This window comes from Cladophialophora psammophila (genome assembly GCF_000585535.1).
Source record: "Cladophialophora psammophila CBS 110553 chromosome Unknown aczJe-supercont1.45, whole genome shotgun sequence".
Taxonomy (NCBI): Eukaryota; Fungi; Ascomycota; class Eurotiomycetes; order Chaetothyriales; family Herpotrichiellaceae; genus Cladophialophora; species Cladophialophora psammophila.
The window spans coordinates 90,017-110,835 of NW_006912966.1; the positions used below are offsets into that span (position 1 = coordinate 90,017).

The 20,819-nt window shown below is 52.4% G+C and overlaps 7 protein-coding genes across 7 annotated transcripts; 4 read left to right on the plus strand and 3 right to left on the minus strand.

Moving 5' to 3' along the window:
- Nucleotides 1-619: 619 nt before the first annotated feature.
- A1O5_13284 (uncharacterized protein) lies at nucleotides 620-4,599 on the plus strand (the record flags this gene model as incomplete). Its single annotated transcript, XM_007753850.1, has 4 exons — nucleotides 620-3,265; nucleotides 3,320-3,562; nucleotides 3,646-4,106; nucleotides 4,158-4,599. 4 exons carry the CDS (start codon nucleotides 620-622, stop codon nucleotides 4,597-4,599), a joined length of 3,792 nt encoding a protein of 1,263 aa, XP_007752040.1.
- An 846-nt stretch (nucleotides 4,600-5,445) lies between these two features.
- Nucleotides 5,446-6,528, plus strand: A1O5_13285 (BUD32 protein kinase; the record flags this gene model as incomplete). Its single annotated transcript, XM_007753851.1, has 1 exon — nucleotides 5,446-6,528. One exon carries the CDS (start codon nucleotides 5,446-5,448, stop codon nucleotides 6,526-6,528), a length of 1,083 nt encoding a protein of 360 aa, XP_007752041.1.
- Nucleotides 6,529-6,606: 78 nt separating this feature from the next.
- Nucleotides 6,607-7,569, minus strand: A1O5_13286 (glutamate-cysteine ligase regulatory subunit; the record flags this gene model as incomplete). The annotated part of the gene is made up of 1 exon (XM_007753852.1): nucleotides 6,607-7,569. One exon carries the CDS (start codon nucleotides 7,567-7,569, stop codon nucleotides 6,607-6,609), a length of 963 nt encoding a protein of 320 aa, XP_007752042.1.
- A 4,981-nt stretch (nucleotides 7,570-12,550) lies between these two features.
- Nucleotides 12,551-13,829, plus strand: A1O5_13287 (uncharacterized protein; the record flags this gene model as incomplete). The annotated part of the gene is made up of 3 exons (XM_007753853.1): nucleotides 12,551-12,948; nucleotides 13,009-13,468; nucleotides 13,524-13,829. The coding sequence occupies 3 exons, from the start codon at nucleotides 12,551-12,553 to the stop codon at nucleotides 13,827-13,829; spliced, it is 1,164 nt and encodes a 387-aa protein (XP_007752043.1).
- Nucleotides 13,830-15,209: 1,380 nt separating this feature from the next.
- Nucleotides 15,210-16,811, minus strand: A1O5_13288 (uncharacterized protein; the record flags this gene model as incomplete). Its single annotated transcript, XM_007753854.1, has 3 exons — nucleotides 15,210-16,320; nucleotides 16,378-16,487; nucleotides 16,548-16,811. 3 exons carry the CDS (start codon nucleotides 16,809-16,811, stop codon nucleotides 15,210-15,212), a joined length of 1,485 nt encoding a protein of 494 aa, XP_007752044.1.
- A 1,032-nt stretch (nucleotides 16,812-17,843) lies between these two features.
- Nucleotides 17,844-18,408, plus strand: A1O5_13289 (uncharacterized protein; the record flags this gene model as incomplete). The annotated part of the gene is made up of 2 exons (XM_007753855.1): nucleotides 17,844-18,029; nucleotides 18,091-18,408. The coding sequence occupies 2 exons, from the start codon at nucleotides 17,844-17,846 to the stop codon at nucleotides 18,406-18,408; spliced, it is 504 nt and encodes a 167-aa protein (XP_007752045.1).
- A 1,000-nt stretch (nucleotides 18,409-19,408) lies between these two features.
- On the minus strand, nucleotides 19,409-20,320 carry A1O5_13290 (uncharacterized protein; the record flags this gene model as incomplete). The annotated part of the gene is made up of 1 exon (XM_007753856.1): nucleotides 19,409-20,320. One exon carries the CDS (start codon nucleotides 20,318-20,320, stop codon nucleotides 19,409-19,411), a length of 912 nt encoding a protein of 303 aa, XP_007752046.1.
- Nucleotides 20,321-20,819: the final 499 nt, after the last annotated feature.

Genomic DNA, 20,819 nt, shown 5'->3' on the forward strand with positions numbered 1-20,819 from the left:
GCTAGCAACGCTAATGCATTCACTCCCGTCGGCCTTACGAAATCAGGGAGCGGTGGGTGGCCTTCGTTCGTAGGTGGCCTCGCCGCCTCGGTGACAATGCTAGCGGCGCACCCGCCAATCTTCACGTCCGCGCATCCATGTGGGGCATTTGGAGAATGGCTTTGACGTTTGGGATGCTGAGACGAGAGCCTAGCGTCACGCACGTGACCGAGATGTAATATTTCACAGATTTTCCGTGAATGAACAATGCCATTGACATCGCAACTTCGTTAATTTTACAAGTGATTGCTCTGAGAAGTCGTTCAAAAGTGCACTATCACTCCTGCCTTCCATATTTGATACCAAGGAGCAGAAGGTGATGGTTTGCGACCTCTATCGGCAAGATTGGCTGTTTGCTCAAAGTAAAAGTTTCCGACTTTTCAAATAAAACGCGGAATTCACCGGTCTTAAATCTTGCATGAAAGATTGGTATTTTATTCCGTCAACCCGGCTGGGGACTTGTGTGGTGCGAGTGAGTGCGAGTGAGTGCGAGTGAGTGCGAGTGAGTGCGAGTGAGTGCGAGCAACAAACACGCGACACTTCTCCCTCACCACAGCCAGCGCCCCTGCCCCTCGCATCCATGGCTCGCCCATTGCACACGCCCAAGAGCGACACCCGCGAGCAGCACCTCAAACATGAGCTGCAAACCCAATTTCTGTCGCCACCATCAACCTTGTCGCCAGAATGGCTGAACAAGCTGCAGCCTCGGTGGGACGGCCAATCTGCCAACTACCCAGAGCTGTGTCGATTGGCCCCTCCCCAGACTAGGACCATCACTCGCTTCACCCGACACGGTCTGGAAGGGAAAGTCGCCGCCTATCGACAGGTCACGCTGCCCGCCTCCGCATCCGGTGATACTGCCAAAAACTCCACGTCACTGATGCGAAAACCAGCGAATCGAGCCGACTTTGTGCGAGGCGCCGCCGGCTTTTTTCCCTTTGCGCCTGGTGGCCTGGATGGAGTCGATACCATTCAAGCTTACGAAGACCAGGTCAGGCTGGAGGGAGAGAGAGAAAACTTCCGACCAGTGAAAAAATCCAATGGGCTCGCTCGGGTCATCAACTTCGGAGTTGGTGATGGCCTTCTCGAAGTGCCCCCGGGCTTTGCCAGGGGCATGAAGCTCGCCGAGAAGAGATCGAGTGAGGCCCAAGCAGATGCCGAGGACGTAGAACAAACCTTGAATGCCGATGAGGAACCTGGCCCAGCCGCCTCAGCCCATGACCACCACGGAGACAGAACGGCTGAAGCGGGAAATGGACCTTCAATGGTGCAAGATGACGAGGAAGAATATGCCGATCTCGACGATCTGCTGCCAGTCGAATTTCCCTCTCTTGCGCCGCGTGAAAAATTACTGCCCGCAACCACCAGGGTACCGGGTAAAAAATGGGCTCACGTGGTGGACATCAATAAGGCCATTCCAAACTTCCAAGAACTGGTCCCCGACATGGCGCGGACGTGGCCGTTCGAACTCGACACTTTTCAGAAAGAGGCAGTCTATCATCTGGAAAGCGGCGACTCGGTGTTTGTGGCGGCCCACACCTCGGCGGGAAAGACTGTGGTCGCGGAATATGCCATCGCCCTGGCTGCGAAGCATATGACCAAAGCCATCTACACGTCTCCTATCAAGGCTCTTTCCAATCAAAAGTTCCGTGATTTCAAGAACATCTTCGATGACGTCGGCATATTGACCGGCGATGTCCAGATCAATCCAGAAGCGAGCTGTCTCATCATGACAACAGAAATTTTGCGTAGTATGCTCTACCGCGGTGCCGACCTCATTCGAGATGTAGAGTTTGTCATCTTTGATGAAGTGCACTACGTCAATGACCTTGAGCGAGGAGTGGTCTGGGAGGAGGTCATTATCATGTTACCCGATCACGTCACCCTGATCCTCCTCTCCGCCACCGTGCCCAACACCTACGAATTTGCGTCCTGGGTTGGGCGTACCAAGAAGAAGGATATCTACGTCATCTCCACGCCCAAGAGACCTGTACCGTTGGAGCATTACCTGTGGGCGGGCAAAGAGATGCACAAGATTGTAGATTCAGAGAAACGCTTCCTTCAGAGTGGATGGAAAGCGGTCAACGACATCTTATCAGGACTTGATAAAATCAAAGAGCAGAAAGCCATCGAGGCTCACACGGCTGCGCGTGGAGGCCAGGCACCCGGACCACGAGGAGGCGGTCGCGGCCAGGCTCCCCGCGGCCCGTCAACTCAAAGAGGGGGTGCACAGCAGCGAGGACGCGGGCCTGGCCCGAACCGCGGTCAAGGCAATATTGCGCGAACAGGACGTGGCGGCGGCAGGACGACGGCTGCTCAAGACAGAAACATCTGGGTGCATCTCGTCCAGTACTTGCGAAAAGAAAATCTCCTCCCAGCCTGTATCTTCGTCTTTTCAAAGAAGAGATGCGAAGAGAACGCCGATTCTCTCTCAAACCAAGACTTTTGCACCGCAACCGAGAAGAGTGCCATTCACATGGTCGTCGAAAGGTCAATCGCGAGACTCAAACCGGAGGACCGGGTGTTGCCGCAAATCAGACGTTTGCGAGAGATGCTAGGCCGCGGTGTCGCTGTCCATCACGGAGGGCTTTTGCCCATCGTGAAAGAAATCGTCGAGATTCTTTTCGCGAAAACCTTGGTGAAGGTGCTGTTTGCCACGGAGACATTTGCCATGGGTCTCAATCTACCAACCCGTACCGTGGTGTTCTCGGGATACCGCAAGCACGATGGACGTGAATTTCGAAACCTGCTTCCTGGAGAGTACACTCAAATGGCTGGCCGCGCAGGTCGTCGAGGCCTCGACACCGTTGGGACTGTCATCATCGTCACGCCAGGCAAGACCGAGGCGCCCTCGGCCGCAGAATTGACTCAGATGATCACTGGTCCTGCCACCAAACTGCGCAGCCAGTTTAGACTGCATTACAACATGATTCTGAACCTCATGCGGGTCGAGGCTCTGAAAATTGAGGAAATGATAAAGCGGAGCTTCTCTGAGAATGCTACGCAAGCATTATTACCTCAACACCAGGAGCAGGTAGCGCTATCCCAGGCAACTCTGGACAAGATCAAACGGGAACCTTGCGACATATGCGACATTGACGCAGAGATCTGTCATGAAGCCGCCATGCAATTTGAACGCATAACAAAGGAACTCCACATAGGCTTACTGTTGTCGCCAGTCGGACGCCGTCTCTGGACCGCAAAGAGATTGATAGTGTTCAAGAAGGTGAGAAACTCTTTTTGCTTTTTTTTTGGTGTGACTCTTCTCAACTCTGTCTAGGACGGTATACGCACAGTTGGAATGCTTCTCGAAGACGGAGTGCGAGGCGGGCCAGATCGAGGCCTCAAAGTCCTTGAAATATCACACGTTGACGCAAAGCGATCGACGCGAGATCTGCTGCCATACCTACCTTGTGTGCGCATGATGTTCTCCGCTCTTCCAGAAGCGGCTTCCCAGGTCAAATGGCGCATTTCCCAAATTTTGTTGGACGATGTGGAATGTGTTACCCAGACAGTTGTCAAGGTCAGTTGGCCCTCACAGGTTCACCAGGACCTCAAAATGTGATGCTTACCCGTTTTCTTATATATATTTTTGGAAACCAACAGGTCGATTTGCGGTCGCTGCTTCAATCGAATGAGGCGCCACAGCAATTTGTTGAGGAAGAATTTGTCAACCTCTATTCTTCCTGGACCTCAACAGCGTGGGACGAGCAAGACTGGAGTAAAGTGCATGAACTGCATATTCGCGATTTGCTGGTTAAGAGGAACCATGCTGCTCGGATCTTCGAGAATAGTCAATGCTTGCAATGTCCGCAATTTTTGAAACACTACGGCGTGCAACATGACGAATGGCTGATCCAAGAAAATATCCAATCTTTGAAGATGTTGATGTCTGACCAGAATTTGTCTCTCTTGCCGGACTACCAGCAGAGAACTGCGGTGTTGAAGGATCTCGGGTTCATCGACGATCAGTCTCGCGTTCAGCTGAAGGGCAAAGTGGCTTGCGAGATCCACTCGGCCGACGAGCTTGTAATGACTGAGCTAATTCTGGAGAATGTGCTTGCATCGTAAGTAATTTCTCCTCAAGCTAACCCCTGGTCACACTGACGGGCGTCCAGGTTCGAGCCCGAAGAAATCGTTGCCCTCCTTTCATCCTTTGTGTTCCAAGAAAAGACGGAGAGTGAACCCCAACTCAGCGGGAATCTCGAGCGTGGCAAAGAAGCCATCATCGAAATCTCGGAAAGAGTGAACCACTACCAGATCCTGCATCAAGTGATCCTCTCCTCGGACGACGCCAATGATTTCGTCTCAAGACAACGCTTTGGGCTGGTCGAAGTGGTCTTTGAGTGGGCCAGAGGGATGTCGTTCAACCGCATCACCGATCTGACGGACGTGATGGAGGGCACCATTGTCAGAGTCATCACGAGGTTGGATGAGACGTGCAGGGAGGTGATGAGCGCGGCGAGGTTGATTGGGGATCCATCTCTGTATGGGAAGATGGACAAGGCCAGGGAGATGATCAGACGAGACGTGGTGTTTACGGCGAGCCTATACATGTGAGGTCCATATCATTCCCACCTGATATGCAGCCTTTGAAAGGCTAGTTGGAAATCGCAGGTTCTGTATAAGCAACGTTTCCACTTCCATCAAGCCCGAAAGAAGCCGTATCAGGGGTGAATCCCTCATTGTGCCGTCATGATTCGTACCGGGCAAAAATTCTCAGCCCTTGGCTGTTTTACATCAATACTCACCATGTTCGCACCATAATAGGTCCGTAACTTAGGCGTCAACCTTTGTTGAAACTCCACTATTATAGAGAAATTTATAAGAAATTTACTTAATGTATATAAAAATTTCAAATAAATTCGTAGTTATGGAGCTATGTAGAAAGACGCCCACACTATTTAGAATAAATTTTTCCATACAAAATTTAAAATTTTATATAGGAACTGTCCAAAGTTGGCCGAGGTCGTATTGGTCAAGTCTGTGAATGATGATGACGTTCTGCACATACCAAAAGAAAAGGGAATCAAAGACTCACCCAAAAAGACGCCACGGACCATTGCGATTTCGGCATTTGCCTTGATGAGGGGACATGTGCACCCAGCCTTGCAGATGTTTGACGGTTAGTCAAGTGGCGGTGGCGAGGCTGCGCTAAGGCTCCGCACTCCAGCAAAGCGAATAAGACAAACTTCGGAGCTTTTGAACCCACGCATACTATCAGCCACGTCTTTTCTGTCTATGTATTCAGTCTTCCCTTGTGCACATAGCTCCGTTCTGCACCGATCTCCCCTGAGATATTGACCATTCGATCTGCTTGTATATATCCCAGAGGCCCAAGGCGTCCGAACTTTGATCTCCCCCACCAACCAGTCTAAACAACGCCCGCCAACTCCCACCCTCACCATGGTAGAAACAAGCACAACCACAGACACGACGCACCCTCCACCTCCTGTGCCTCTCACCTCCCAGAGTCAAGATAAACCACCCCTCCCTTCACCTTTTCACGCCACCGAACCCTCACCGACACTGATAACCCAAGGCGCCGAAGCCCTCCTTTACCGCACCCATTTCCTCCATCCAGCGCAGCCCGCCGCCCTAAAGTTCCGGCCAAGTAAAGCATACCGACACCCGACACTCGATGCTCGGTTGACGAAGCAGAGGGTGCTGGCCGAAGCCCGCATTCTGGTCAAGTTGTCGGCGCTGGCGAGCGCCGCGGGGCACGAGGACGGGGTCAAAGTGCCCGCGGTGTTGAGTTTGGAGTGGGACATCGCGCGCAAGGTCCGCGGGGTGAGTGACTCGCGGATGGGTGTGAAGGAAACCACGAACACCACTGCAGGACAAGGGGCTTGGCTCTTGATGGAATGGATCGAAGGACGCAGCGTCAAGGACTTGCTGCGCGACTGGGATGTCTGGTACAAGTCCCTCGGCGTCAACGCCAGCCGGGATAATGCGCACTCGAACGAAGATCGGTCGCGTCGGGCGGACGAGATTGCCGGGCAAGAAGAGGCCGTGAAAAAATTGCTGCGCCGCATCGGCCGCGCGGTGGGAACGATGCATTCCAAAGGAGGTGTGGTCCATGGGGACTTGACGAGCAGCAACATCATGATCCGGCCCGCCACCCCCCCAGTGGACACGGATGGGCAGAAGAGCGGAATCGTTAATGGCGAGCATGAGGTAAGAGAGCCGAGTTTACCACCGGAGGAAGACAAGTCCGCACCGCAGCAACCGCCGGATTTGACCGGCGAGATTGTTCTCATCGACTTCGGCCTCGCGACACAATCAGTCCAGGACGAAGACAGGGCTGTGGATCTCTATGTGCTCGAGCGAGCATTTGGATCGACGCACCCGCGACAGGAGGGGTGGTTCGATGCCGAAGTCCTACAGAGTCAAGAGGGCTACAGGGGCAGTTTCAAGGGATCCAACGTCGTGCTTAAGAGATTGGAGGAGGTCAGGCTGAGAGGGAGGAAGCGGAGTATGGTTGGATGAATAGGAGGCCGAAAGAAATCTTTGGGACCTCGTTGACGAAGGCCGCACATCCTAACGCCATGCTAAAACTCAACGTCACTACCATTCTGAAGAATGCCGACCCCATGATGCTTCGCCCTCGACGGGTTTCTCCTCGATACAACTTCCCAGCTGTGCGACGGCGAAATAGCCTTTGTTTTCGATGACACCACGGTTTTTGACCACGGCGGTGTACTTGATCACCCATTGTGGCTCGATGTCACCCTTCAATCCGGGCTCTTCAGGTCCGGCGTCCGGTTGCGCCGCGAGAATACCAGCACCATCTTTACCGGGCCCTAACAGCTCCCTCGTCGTTCCGGGTGGGAGAATATCCATACAATCCGCATGTGTCAGTAGCTCAATCTTGTTCTCCTTTGCGTACGTGATCAGCGATTTCGGTACGACGCAGCAGTCCTTTACGTTGATCTGGTCAACGGTGGGACGGACTCGAACCTCTGGAAGAAATCTTGCAAGCCGCTCCGAACTAAACTCGGATACCCCCAGCTGGGAAAGGACGCCCTCATCATACAGCGATTCTAGGACTCGCCAGGTCTTGACCTGCGCATCCAAGTCTTGCGACTCGCCACTGGCGTCGCTCTGATCTTCATGGGCGGAAGCCGCCTCCGCCTCCTCATCGTCTTCTTCATCATCGGCGTCAAAGCTCACACCGGGATACGAAACGATCAACAGGTCAATGGTATCAATACCTAGCTCTTTCAGCACCATGCCAATAGCTTCTCGCGTGTGTCGGCACCGCCGAGTACTCGGTATGCCAGGAAGGAAGAATAGTTTGCATGTAATATCGTACGAATCGCGGGGCTCGACGAGCGGGGTTGGCCGCCATGAAGGTACGAAGAGAGTGTCGCCGTCTTGCGTCGTCCATATGGGAGGAGCGAGATTCCCGGCCGGGGAAGGGGAAGAGTAATGCTTGAAGGAATCAAAGTTTGCGCGCAGAGAATTAATGAGCTCGATGTTCGATTTCGAGAACAGTGGCCGCCGTACGACGGAATGTCCCGAGGACATTATATTGCTGCATTGTCGAGAATGTGTTAGCGATGAATGACTGCGCGTCATTTTGGGGGGGGGGATGGGAAACCTTCCGTGCGGACATACGAGGTTGAGAGGATCAGTTTCATCTTGCTTGATCTTGACCGAGACTATGTGCGTTGGGTTCGTACCAAATGTCGGCACAGGACAGATACCGCTGAGGCACACATATGTCGCCGTTCGCGGCGGATTTGTGCAGGAAATCTTGACGGAAGTGGCTCAGTGGCATTGAGGGGTGGTTTGCCTATCGCATTCCGGCTTGGCACCTCAGAGCCAAGCAGGTGAGGCTTTGGTCACCTGATATCAGCACAGACGCCGTGCCCACAGCTGGTATTACTAAGCGCCAAGGCTCAATCGAACCATTGAACTCTGCCGCCACTTCGCGGTGCTTCCCACCTTTTCTCCCCTCCACCATTCGATTCGCCACGCTCAGGGCGACATCTGTTTTGGGGATGCTCTGGCGGCAACGCAACAAGTGGGCCAGATTGAAATGGCAGGCCGCCAAGCAGTTTGGGGTCGTTCGGGCTCGAGACAGGTCATCATAATTCAAGAGACAACACTTCAAAGCGAAGCGCTCGTTGATACGTAGTAAGCATCCATTTGCAAACACGCGACTTGACCGACACAGATGTCGGCCCGGGAGGGTGATTTGGCCATGGGGACACCGACGGACGCGTCGAACGACCAACGTCGCGCTCAATCTAGCTCGCCGACGTACTTGGGCGCAGGTAAATGACGACGCTGAGGGTTTGAAGAGTTAACATCACGTCCGGAACAATCTACGAAATGGCGACTCCTTGATAGCTCTCCCGCCGTCTCTGCCCGTTGACGCAAGTCTGAACAGAAGTCAAATCGCGGGCGCGGAACAGCTTCCCTCGCTTGAAGTCAATTATTCAGCTGAGGGCCACCAGCGCCCTAGTGTAAGCTCATCCGTGGATGGGTTCTAGGAATTGAAGGCTCGGAAGAAAGCAACCCACAGCTACCGTGCTGATTGAACCATATCCTGATCTTGATCCTACAGCATAAAGGCGTATCTCTAGATATCAATCATCTCTAAGCTGCCGTCTCGGACGAGGATAAGGGTCTACTGTCTGAAAAGCATGCCTGTTTGCCCCCAGTAAGAAAGTGGATATGGATAGCATTGCTTGTAGTACTTCACTCGAACTTCCGCGAGGCGTGGCGGAAACACCCATTCCACCGGTTTTCTGTACCTCGGACATCGATATGGATTAATACAATACTAGCATTAGCCGGTATCAGATGAGTCAAAAGTATTCTAATACATCTTGGTATCTCTCTTGACCATAAAAGTAAGGGGATAATAGGTGCATAATCTTAGGAGCTCAACCCTGGAGAATAATCGACGCTGGCCCTAACGTAGAAGTCACGTGCTACTCTTGCTGGTAATAGGTTGCTGCCGAAAGTATTAGGTACTCGGTATTATTACAATGCCGATCTAATATAATACGGTACTGGTATTGTATCGAACCTATCGATACTGTATCGGAAACCACTCTGCCGCAGACATACCTGATATTGAAATGCATCGCAGCTGAATCTTTTGATCCCTGTGAGGTTGACAGCCTCGTTGTCCCCAACGCCTAACGCTGATCATGTCTTTGCATAGGAGAAACTCACTCTAACCCACCGAAACCAACACGTTTGACCGCCTCTCGACTCCAAGAAACTACCCGCATGAATAAGCCGTAAATGAAGTCTTCAATACGCATGCGAGTTTCTCGCTCGTCTTCAAGCCCAAATAGCCGCGGTCGGTAGACTTACAACCCAATCTCCAGGAACTACCATCTTTTTTCCAAGCTCTGGGAGCCACTAGCCACCGTGTCGTCTCAGCTGCGTTTGGTATCAAGTATCCACGATGAAGAGAGCGACTGCATGTATTCCAGCCCATAATGTGTGTGCGGCGAAAGGCAACCGCAAAAGGTACGAGGACAGATTCAGTCTGGCGTTTCGCACACGCGCAAGTTCCGTCCATCTTGAGGGATGACTGATGCCTTGCGTAACTCCCCCCTGCCCAAGTGACAGCAGAAGTGAATTTCCCAGAAGTGAAGGCCCCAGAGGTGAATTTCCACTTCTGGAGATCAGGATGGATAGACCAGAAGGTGATTTTGTCTCTGAAAGCCTCAATCTAACTGTGCTGCCCTTCCTACCTACGGAAACGGTACAGGATACATTACGAGCCGCCAAAATGGTTTTGCCCTTACTCCTCCTCTCCTTTCTAAGCTTTGGATTGAGTCTTGCAGCCCTTCCGAAAGTCTGGTTTCCAGAGTTCTTCGAAACCGACCCAAAATTCCAAGCTGACTTTTTGACATGGAAGGGTGTTGTCGACCAGGCTTTCCAAGACGCCATCACTCTTGCGCGGGTGGTGGTACTGACAGGGAATGCTTGTGACCCGGTAAGATATGCAGTGGGAACCCTTTTGATAACTTGAGATTATGGCACTAACCGCGACGCCACAAGGCCTTCTTGCGATACTTCCAACAACAAGATTACAGCTTTGTTCAGTCATTGTGTAAGTGTCTTGGACTTCGTGCTCTCCATATTGATGGAACGCCTTTGGAGTTCAGCTACGCTGATGGGGAGCGAGCTGACAGAGCGGTAGTCGCAAGGATTGCCAATGTTCGTCCGCCCAAGAACACAGATACTCCAGAGGAAGTCCTTGCTATGTTGCAAAACACAAATCCTGCTGTAAGTCTGAGCCACATTCGATATCGAAATGGCTAAATGGCCAAAATGTGATTTCGACCACGCAAAAAGATCATCGATGATGCTGAAAGCCTGAAACTTCATAGGACAATTTGAGCCCAGTATGGGACAAACTGCTGCTTTCCTTTCTCGACTACCCCAAGAGTCCATGGGACATTCCCGCAGGCGGCAGTTGCAAAATGCAGGGCGTGAATGGTTACCTCACATACGACGGCAAGGCACCGAGAGAGGAGAACGATCCGGCTCGGTCAGACTATCCCAATGTTTCGGGATACTTGGGGATGTGCCCAAAAGCCACAAACTGGCAGACTTGCGTCGACCTAGCCACCACCGAAAACCCTCCGGATTGGGCCAGGAAAGGCCCAGGGCAGGACTTTACGAGCGGGTGGAGCTGTGATGGATTGGGAGACAGAGACACTGGAGACATGAGAACAATTGGGTCTTCTCTCTTACATGAAATGTTCCACGCAAGTTCCCTTGCTCTCCCACACCCTTGTTGGCGTGGCTATCTCTATCCCCTCTACAGTGAGGGTATCCGCTAACAGAAATATACAGTGGCCGGAGCTGTTCAAAAACAACCCCGTGTACTCGCAGGTCATCGACGGCAGCGGCCAATTCGGACCGCAAATCGCTGATTACAAACTTGCTGGGTCGTTTCCGGATCCCTACGGTCCATTCAACGCTGCCAAACTGTCAAAGTTTGCCAAAAACTCTCGCACAGGGTACTCGCAAGCAATCCAAAACGCAGACAACTACGTATGGTAGTAAGCCAAGTCTACCCTACCGTCTTTGTGTATTACTGGTGTGTACTGACAAAGAGTCGCAGCGCCAACTCGAAATATTGGTCCTGGGTAAGTGTGTTCAAGCTCACACGAAGATTCTGCTACCATACTGCTCTCGTTGACATATTTAATACCCTTTCTTGTTCTAACAACGCTATTCAGAAGTGTAAGCGACCTTTCGGAGCCGCTGCCAGCGAGGCAGATAACCAGTTCAACGAGTTTCGAGCAAGAGGACCTCCGATGTACGGGCAGTGGAACCAACCGCTTCCAGATAGCTAGCTGGTCTCCGTTGACCGATGAAGGGTGCGTTTTCTCGATGCTCTCTTATGAAAATTGCTGTGATCTCAGCCAAGTTAGCCGGGGTATTTTCGATGAATACCCCCCCATGGACCTGGCGTCTTTACCAACAGTAGGTTCTGCCCACGCGTGGAAAGGATTCTATGCAAGTTCAGTCACAACAATACCTTGCTCTGTCGTACATCACCAAGTGGTATCTCGACAGACAACCATGCTATGCGAAGAACCCTAAGCAGGGCATTTGTGGCTTCACACCATGAAACAACCACATTTCTGCAAAGTTATCTTGCAACCGGAGTCTGTACATTGAAAGCGGAGTTTTTCCCGCCAATTTCCACTTTGCCATCGACATGTATGTGGAGAATCGGGATGCTACCTGACGACCTGGGCTGCATCCAATGCTTCACGATTCTTCGAGTCCATGTTGTCGATTCTTCCAACAAAACTCAGCAAGCTGCTCCGGATGCTGGTATGGTTTCAGACTGACTTGTCTCCTGCCGAGTTGCCCAACAGTCGCCTAGAGGAGTCACTGGACTAGAAATGTAATCTTCCAAGCTGTTGTAGTTGGTGATTGTTGTGTCGTGGAGATTGCTGTGCTAGCTTATGGGAAAGTCGCACAAGATCTCTTCGCAATGCTCGACATTCCTCCGATCAGAAACCGAGTTTGCCCTCAGGTCTGGAGTCTTTTACCCAGTCTCCATCCGTCTTCTGTAGAGTCAGCCACGACCGGAATCACCTCTTTCCCATGCAGCTCTGGGGCACCGCTTGATTCATCTTCTTGGATCGCGTCGAGCACAGATGGGCCTGGCGTCAACGTATGAAAAGAATGATTCTGAGAGTTAAATCTTTGATAGGCTTCAGTTTCTGTCGGCAAGCTGACGGATCTCTACCTCGGTCGAGTTATGAAACACTGCAAGTAGTGAGAAGGGATAAAGACAAGTGCGATCATGTTCCTGGACTTGTTCTTTCCTTATCGTGGTAAACAGCTGTTGTCTCCTGACTTCTTGCACAGACCAAATCCTGCCCCCCCCCCCCCCCCCCCCCCCCCCAAACAACCTTCATCTCTACACAGACTCACTCGAACTTGGTCTCTCTATGATCCTCCGTTTACTACCAAGCTCATTGGCACAGCGCGCGAAGCTGTCTGTTGAGCCATGGACGGTCTCACTCTTCGTCCCATGAACGGTCTCGTCCCTCAACTGACGAATACTCTGGCTCCTCAGACCCCAGACAATCTCGCTCTTCAACCCACAAACAATCTCGCTTTCCAAATCACGGACGACCCTGCTCCCCGTCCCGTTGACGATCCTAACGCCGCAGATGAGCCTGATGCGGTCGAAGACCCGGCCATCAAAGAAGCGTTAAGTGTAATTCTCGCACAGGAAGAAGCCGAGAGGGAGGTAAGACGAGAGGCGACCTCGATGCTTGAAGCTCTCATCACGCGTACCGCCGTGGCCGCGCGTGATGCGTCCTGCTGGACTGAGTACACTCTTGGTGTCCGCGTCTGGGATGCTCTCAACACGTGCCTCACCGAGTCGCGAGAGCAGATCCAGTATGTTTGAGGCGAAAAGGGGGGGTTTTCAACTTGATTGCTGCTGACATCCGGATATAGGTATGGTTATTTCTGCCGCTCGGAGACCTTCGTTCATCAAATACCCTCTCTGGCTCACGAGCTCTTGAGACGATCCCTTGCACGGAACATCCTCCAAAAGTTGATAAGATTGTGCTCGGAAATCGGAGGAGAAGCAGAAGAATTTGGGGCCAGGATTGTGCATGCCGCCCCCCCTGGCTCGAAAGCAGCCTCCAACTCGAGCCGTGATCTACACCAACCGGATATCTTTTTCTCACACGCCAACCTACCAAGGTGTGGTCTCCCTGTCGAAATCGCCTATTCGCAGAAGCGGAACAGACTCCAAGAGCTGGCTGAGTTCCACATCCTCAAAAGCAACCGGCAAGCCCGATTGTTGATCGCCGTTGACTACGACCACAATCGCACATCCAAAGTTACACTGTGCACATGGAGACGAGACTACACTGACCCCGCCGGATTACGGCTTGGATGCCGGGTTCAAGTCAGTATCAGCCTTCCATATTGTCTGTGAACTATCTACTTACGTTTATGCCTAGGAGCTCCGCACAGAAAACGGCACACTGGTTCCGGGACCGCCCTTGCAAATCACCGTGCTCGACTTTGCACGCCAGGAACTCGTTCCGCCATTCCTACACAGTCGGAACATCGAGCTATCGGTGGAAGAACTTGGTTCCATTCTTCAACAAGCCGATTCCCTGGAAGAGAGGATTGAGGAGGATCCTAATGCCGATACCGAGGGTTCTCCGGGTTTTACACCAGATGACGCAGACGAGGCCGTGTCGGTGCCAGAGAATGAAGAGTGGCCTGTCGATAGACCAGGATTGATGCCGTTCCCAGGGTAAGCGCGGCAACTGGATGCGGACAGATCGGTCTCAAAAGAAGACAGCACGGCAAACTCGGACAAGGCCAGGTGAGGGAGCGTGCATTCTTGCTATCGAGACTTCTGAAGCATTGAATTATTTGGACGCTGCAAAAGATTGTAAATCATCCTACATGCTGTATCTTTGCATGGTCCAAGACGACTTGCTTGGCTGAAAAACTCTCGAGAAGAAGCAAACAACAGATGTCGTAAAGGAGTTGCAGCAGATGGTCTGTACAGCTATTCATTTGTTACACGACGCATGATAGCCAGGACGTTAGTGATGAGAGATGGGGTGCTCATCGGGGACTCACAGGGCCATGCCCTTTTATGTATAATTACAACAACGGCGACAAAGCCCAATAAATACGTGAGGAATTGCGCGCCAGTGTAGATGTGATACAAAGCTCTAGAGCATGGGGCCGCTCATTGCCGCCCAGCAGCTCGATTTCGTAATGCAGTCGCTGCAAGACTACGAGAGTCTAGACTCACAAGACACTATCACCGTCGACACAGCTACAAGTCCACACTATGGATGTGACAATTCCGCTGTCTGGGGTTGCCGCAATTCCAAGGATCTATCGTGGCTTAAGCAGCGTTGGTGGGACTACAATCTTTAAGAACTACAAGCTTTGAACTGTCGTCACGACGACGGCGAGAACAAAGGGGCACAGGGACAGACGGACATTCAAGAGAAAATCGTGGCAGGCGTGCTGAACAGTTTACAGTGCTGGCCGCGCGCCATTCTCTACAGTTTGATACGAGTAGTCTATGGTTTTGATACCGGTTACCTATTCCTGAGCATTCTCTGTGTCCTTTTCCACCTCTCAACGCCGCCGCCGCTGTACTAGGCGCTCGTTGCCCTAGCCGCTGCCTCTCTGCGGATGGTGTTGGTGGTGGTGTCGTTTTGCCAGCACCGACAAGAAAGGCGTTCTCGATCACCGACCTGCCTGACCGGCCCCTGTGCGTTGTTGGACATGCATGCTGAACCCTGAAGTGCTCCGTTACAATAGATTGGTGGTTTTGTTTTGCTTCTCGATGATAAAAGTGGTGATGTAATAATTGAATGTGATAAGGGTGATGACGATAGAAGAGGGGCACAACGCAAGACAAAGCAGCTATCACAGCTAGCTAGAATATCATCGGTCCCCCTTTTTGGGGGGGTGGGGAAGGAATATTGGAACGCCTGCTTAGAGGAGAAGGGAGAAAGAGAAAAAAAGGGGAGGGAGGGGGAGTAGAGAGGAAGGAATGGTGGGAAGATGAAGCGAAAGGAAAACGGATGAAGGAGCACAGTTAGTATACAGAGTATAGATGGTACCGAGAAACAGTTGGCAGAGTCAGCATTGGTAGCATCGATCTAAACCTAAATCCACGTCCCGCTCCTGTTGACGCCAGCAGGGTATTCGTCCCATAAGGGGAGAATGTCGGCAACAATGGGGGGCACGGTCAGGTATATGCCGAATGAATTCAACTTCCAAAGGTCATGCAATCCAACGTCGACCGTTTTTTGATTGACGTCGGTGTTGAACGCAACACGAACCGTTGACGACGACTCGAGTCGAACACCGGTGAGCCAAAGGTCGCTGATGGTTGTCCCGTGCGTCGAGATGTCGCCGCGCTCATCGAGGCGAACGCGCATCTTTGATCCGACCTCGTTGAGCAACAGCAGGAACATGAGACGATACTGTGCAAAGCACTTGCGGTCCAGGCATTTGTCACACGCAACCTTGTGTTGGAAGTCGGTGATGTTCCCGCGCAATTCGGCGTTGAAGATGTCGCGGAAGATGTCGTAGAGAGACGGTGTGCCGCGCATATAGGGATGCTCCAGAGGCCAGCTTTGGGCAAGTTGCATGAACTCGTCGGCAGTGCACTGCTCCGATGGACAGGTGACAGGCCATGGCGTGCGGTGGCGGAGGTCTTGAAGTTTGCGTAATTCTCCGGGGTCTTGCAAGAGATAGAGGTAGCGCTGCTCCTCATGGCTGTAGTGGAACATGTGCCCGTCCTTTTGTACCATCGTTGTCAAGACGGTGCATGTGGACAACCTCTGTGCCTGCCGCTTTGAGTGCGCAACGACTTCCTCAATCGAGGAGCCGCCCACGGCGACCTTTTTTGGATTTGTGCCGTCCTCAAGTTGTTGTTCCACGTTGAACTTGGTCTGCCGCCTGGAGCGATTGTATCTCACAAATGTTTTAGGGGTCGGGGCGAGGATGATGAGGTTCCCGCAGACAATGGCATATAGCGGCTGATGGTGCGATGACAAGGCCGACAGCACCGCCAATGCGATGGACAGGGCGAGGAAAAAGAAAGCCCTCCCCTGTCCCCACAGGCAGTGGTACCGACCGAGCTCGGTGCTCTTGAGGAGAGGGTATCTGGCATTGAAGACGTGCTTGTGGAGGTATCTCCAGATGATAACCTGTAGAATCTGGGACACGACGGAGCAGAGGCAAAAGGGCGTCAACTGAAATCTCTGGGACCTAGAAAAAAATAGTCGGCGCTTTTGGAGCGAATAGACCAGCCTGGGTTCCACTCACAAGGGCGCAGCTATGCCAAAGGGAAGAGCCCACACCAAAGTGAAGAACCAACAAATCGCCGTCTCCCGATGGAAGAAGTGGTGTCGAAGCAAGGAGTATAGGTAAATGAGCTGCTCAAGTTTTTAGAAGTGACCACAGCCCACCCATGGCAAAATGAAACGGGGACTCACCTCGGCGGATGCTTCACACAAGAGCATCGCCCCCATCAGCATCAAGACACTCACGTAATCTGCATAGCCTGAGACGAAGGTGGCTAACAGCACCATGATGGCAAGCGAGGTCTGTATCTGGCGGTAGCAGACAAAGAGGTTGAGAGGCGTCTGCCATGACACGATCTGCGTCTGCGGTGCTCGATACGCGGCGGTACCGAGAATGTCGACCGCCACATTCTGGACCAGCAAGATGATGGCTGTGACTTGGAGGATGGAAAGCATAGCGTCCAACAAAGCAAGAGTCTTCGAACCGATGAGATAACCGTGAAAGGGGGGGGATGCAAGTCGCAGTTGCAGTTGGCCAGACCAGAGGGGAGGCAAGGGGCGAAGGAGGAATGTTGGCATCCTTTATGCCTGATTGGAAGCCCCTTGCTACTGCGTCACCTCCTGATCACGGTAGTTTGACAGCTGGTTGGTAGGGAGAGATAGAGAGGGATCCTCTACACAAAACCTGTTTCTTGAAACAACTTGACAGATTTGACAAGTAAGGGCCGGCGAGCGGGTTGGTGGTTGGGAGGGATTGACCAGACGCTGGAGGCATTTTTGACATGTCTCGGCACCCATCATCCAGGGCGTTACCACGCTGGCAGACCAATCCGCCCGTCGACGGCGAAACAGGGAGTTCAACGTCGGAATCTCGACACGAGGACTTTCCATTTTCCATCTTTGGGCCTGATGACGACCTGAGGCTCGCCGCTTCAACCTGAGGTGCTGCCCTACGTGACTGATCATAGTCCTGAGTCTGTGAAGGTTCCCACAACTTGGCCCCCGGGTTCCCAGTTTTCTTGTTTCAAAGCTCGGAAGGGCCATATTCTAGACCCTCCCGCTCGGTTATACTTGACGTGCTCACGAGGCCTCTTCCCGGGCTAGGCTGTCGTCGACCGGGTTGGACGGGCCACCCACCGCTCGTTCGGCGGAGACAGCTTGCTCTATGAGATCGGGCCACGCTTAGAGATATGGGAGGGTAGTACAACTGAAAGATGAAGTAGAGAAGAAAGATCGATAACTGCAGCGCGTATAAAGCTGAAGCCTGCGCTTGAAGGTGTCTAAGAGAGGTATTGTTGAAGGGCTTCCGATCAGGCTGAATGTATATCCGGCGACAGCGCAGCTGGTCTGCACGAGGCGGCCACGCGCCTGCGCAGAGCAGTCGCAGGCGGAGCGAGTGCGGACGGTGGTAGTGTTGGGCAGTGGGGCAGACAGGCCTATTACAACTCGGAATAAGGTTTGCGGACGGCATCGTCTTCCTCAACAACCATGATGGAGAAGGATCTGGCGTGTTTGACACGCAAGTCGGAAGAAACTCACCGAAACCTTAGCAACCTCGCTGACAAGATTAGTGTTTGGGGCAATTCGCTCTCTTACGCGTCGGCTGACAACAGTGCTGGTTCTGCGTCGCCAGTGACTCTAGCAGACACCTTGATCGGCGACAACAGTGAATTCGTGATCATGACGGACAAGCCATGTGCGGACGGTGGATGAGGAGCGGTGAGAGACGGAACAGTACGGCAACTGCTCGTGCTGGGACTCTGGCTGCGGCGAATTCGACATCTTTGAAGTCTTGGATTCGGGCGGCCAGAAATGCAAGTCCACCTGGCACAATGCCCATGCCAAAGGCGACTCCAACTGGATCCAGCGACCGATCACGGGCACCCAGAAAGCCGCGGTCATCTTCGACGGGGATGCGAGCATAGCTCACATTGTGCTCCTGCCAGCGGACACCGACTTCTCCACCAACCTCGCGAGGACCACGGTCTCGGGCTTCATCAACTCGATTCAGGATCCGAATCTCAACATCCAAGTGGCGCTTGATTCGCGATGATATGACATGTAGAGCTAGAGGACATGAGATTGGATCTGAGGGTATGCCTTGCATGTGGAGTTGGATACTTCCATCTGTAAGAGCACGCCATCCCGGGCGGGTTTCCCCTTCTTTTTACTGTCCGTGATACCCTTCTCCTTACAAACTGGAGACAGTCGTCTCCAGCTTTGGCCATCGATCAAGAAAACTTCGGCCATTCGTCAGATGATGCAGTGGCTCACCCAGAATCCGAGATGACTGAGTTTATACGGTTCGAGACAGGAGAGCGTGTGGTGCTCCAAAGAGGGTTCGTGGGATTGGAAGTTGAAGATGAAGCTGCAGTTGAAATAGTACTCGGCCAGGTACCGGCGAGCCGTCATGCAGTACATAATAACAAGTCTTGGCATCTAAAGACAAGCAAAAACTGCGTTGAACTCCCTTTCCCCCGATTCGGAAGGGGTGACGCCACCTTGTGCTCTCACCCAGCTCGACAATCTCTGCCTTCACCTGAGTCTATTCGGTATGTTCTTAAGATATCCCTAGACCAAGTCGCCGCCCTTCCGCTTCCCGCTTCAGCCAAGTTAGCCCTTCGTGTGATAATGACGCATTGGAGAGAAATAACTCAACCCTATACAAGTCCGACCGACTCCTTCTATCCACTGGTGATCTAACTGGTTCTGCCCTTCAGAGCAATCCAAGGTGCACGGGATGGATAGACGATGACCTCAAGCTCCTTCCTCTCTCGCCTTTCCTATCCTACTCGGCTTTCTCGGCCCCCATCTGCCTTGTCTCCCGGGTCCTGGTAGCCGCGTAAAGGTAGGTTTGTAGTGCAATCGTCCAAGTCGTCACTAGCATAACCACTCATTGAAGAGAATGACCCAAAATATGACAGGCCCTAGCTAGGCCCATGGAACTCCCAGTTCGCTGATCATGGCGGCCACTTATTTTCTGCTGTAATTCTCCTCCAAACATCTTTGAGTGGGCCCAAGTTTTGTCTCTGGAGCTCTTCACTGTAATGTAGTCAGGCGAATTGCCTAAATCTTCGTGGTATACCTCTGCCACCCCTTCTTCTTCGGACCCGGCGTATATTGATTTCATTTTCGAAGATCTCATCGAGCTCTTGTTGGGTAAGACCGAGAATTCTCGGATGTTGGTCTGATTGGGAGCCAGAAATTCGTTCCCACCAACTTTTGTCGGGCCGCCAGATACGAATTCCATCAAGCTTCTCCAGGTCGGCATCGAATAAGTTTAATGCCACCCACGGAAACTTGTTATGGATGAGACCGTGAATATGAAGAGGCTGCAACGATTGTGCAAAGGTTATCGGCTCTTCAATGACCTGCGGGCGATAAGCAGGCATCAGCAGATGGAAGATCGGACGCGAGCCCCATTCACTTGAAAACTTGAACCGGACTCGGAGATACTGCATCCACAGGCACAAGAAATCCAAGTCTTCACATAGCCCCATGAAGGAATCGGCGAGTTCTTCGTCTGCCGTGAGAGCCGCAAAGCGGGGGTGCCAATCGGTGTCCGGGTGATACACAAAGTAAAGATGTTTCCTTTTGTGCCCGGAGGTCTGTTTAGTCTTCATTTTGATGTACTCGTAAACTCTGGAGGCGAATTGGTCGGCCGAGAGACCTGTCCCAGCCACCAATTCTTCGTGAATGCCACGAACCTCCGCTATCATCTGTCTCGTCTGCAGGTACTGTGTGAGAACACCTGCGCCCTGTGTGACGACGCCGACGCCTGCGAGGAATGTGCTGAAACCCAGAAGATATCCAGCATGCTTTGACATGGTCAGGAGTGAAGGCATCAGTCTCTCTGCTGTGCCGAAGAATCTTGCACTCCTATCGACCACATCGAAGCACGTAGAGATCATTTCGCCGAAGCCACGTCTTCTCGGTGCTGCTCTGGTGCTGGAAGTGTTGCCCATACTTGGATGCTCGCGGTTCGCGTGCTGAATAGTGTCAGATATTTTGAGTGATACAATCACCCTCACTGGATACCTACGGGGCAAAAAATAGTCAACCCGAAAAAAATTATAAGCTAACTGCGAGAATGAGTGGGTTTGTTCCTGGGAGACTTGATAAGGACCTCAAGATTGAAATGCCCGAAGTAGGTGAGGCTGAGTCGAAGTCCATCAAGCATATATATGTACACATCCTGGGCTGGTCCTTGGGGCCGGGCGGGGCGGGCGGGGCAGGCGGGGCAGGCAGGGTATTTAGACATCCTGCAAGCGTCTGCTAGAAGAACCATTCTCAGCCGCATAAGATCTTCTCTGGTTAGTTGCTACATCCAAGCGTTGCTGCCAGCGCAACAGCCTGACGCCCGGTTTGTGTGAGAGACAGGATTTCACAATTGTCGCTTACACCAATCGACTTAGGTTACGCTGCTGCCCCTGACTTTGCGCTGTTCTATTTGTTGTCGTGGCT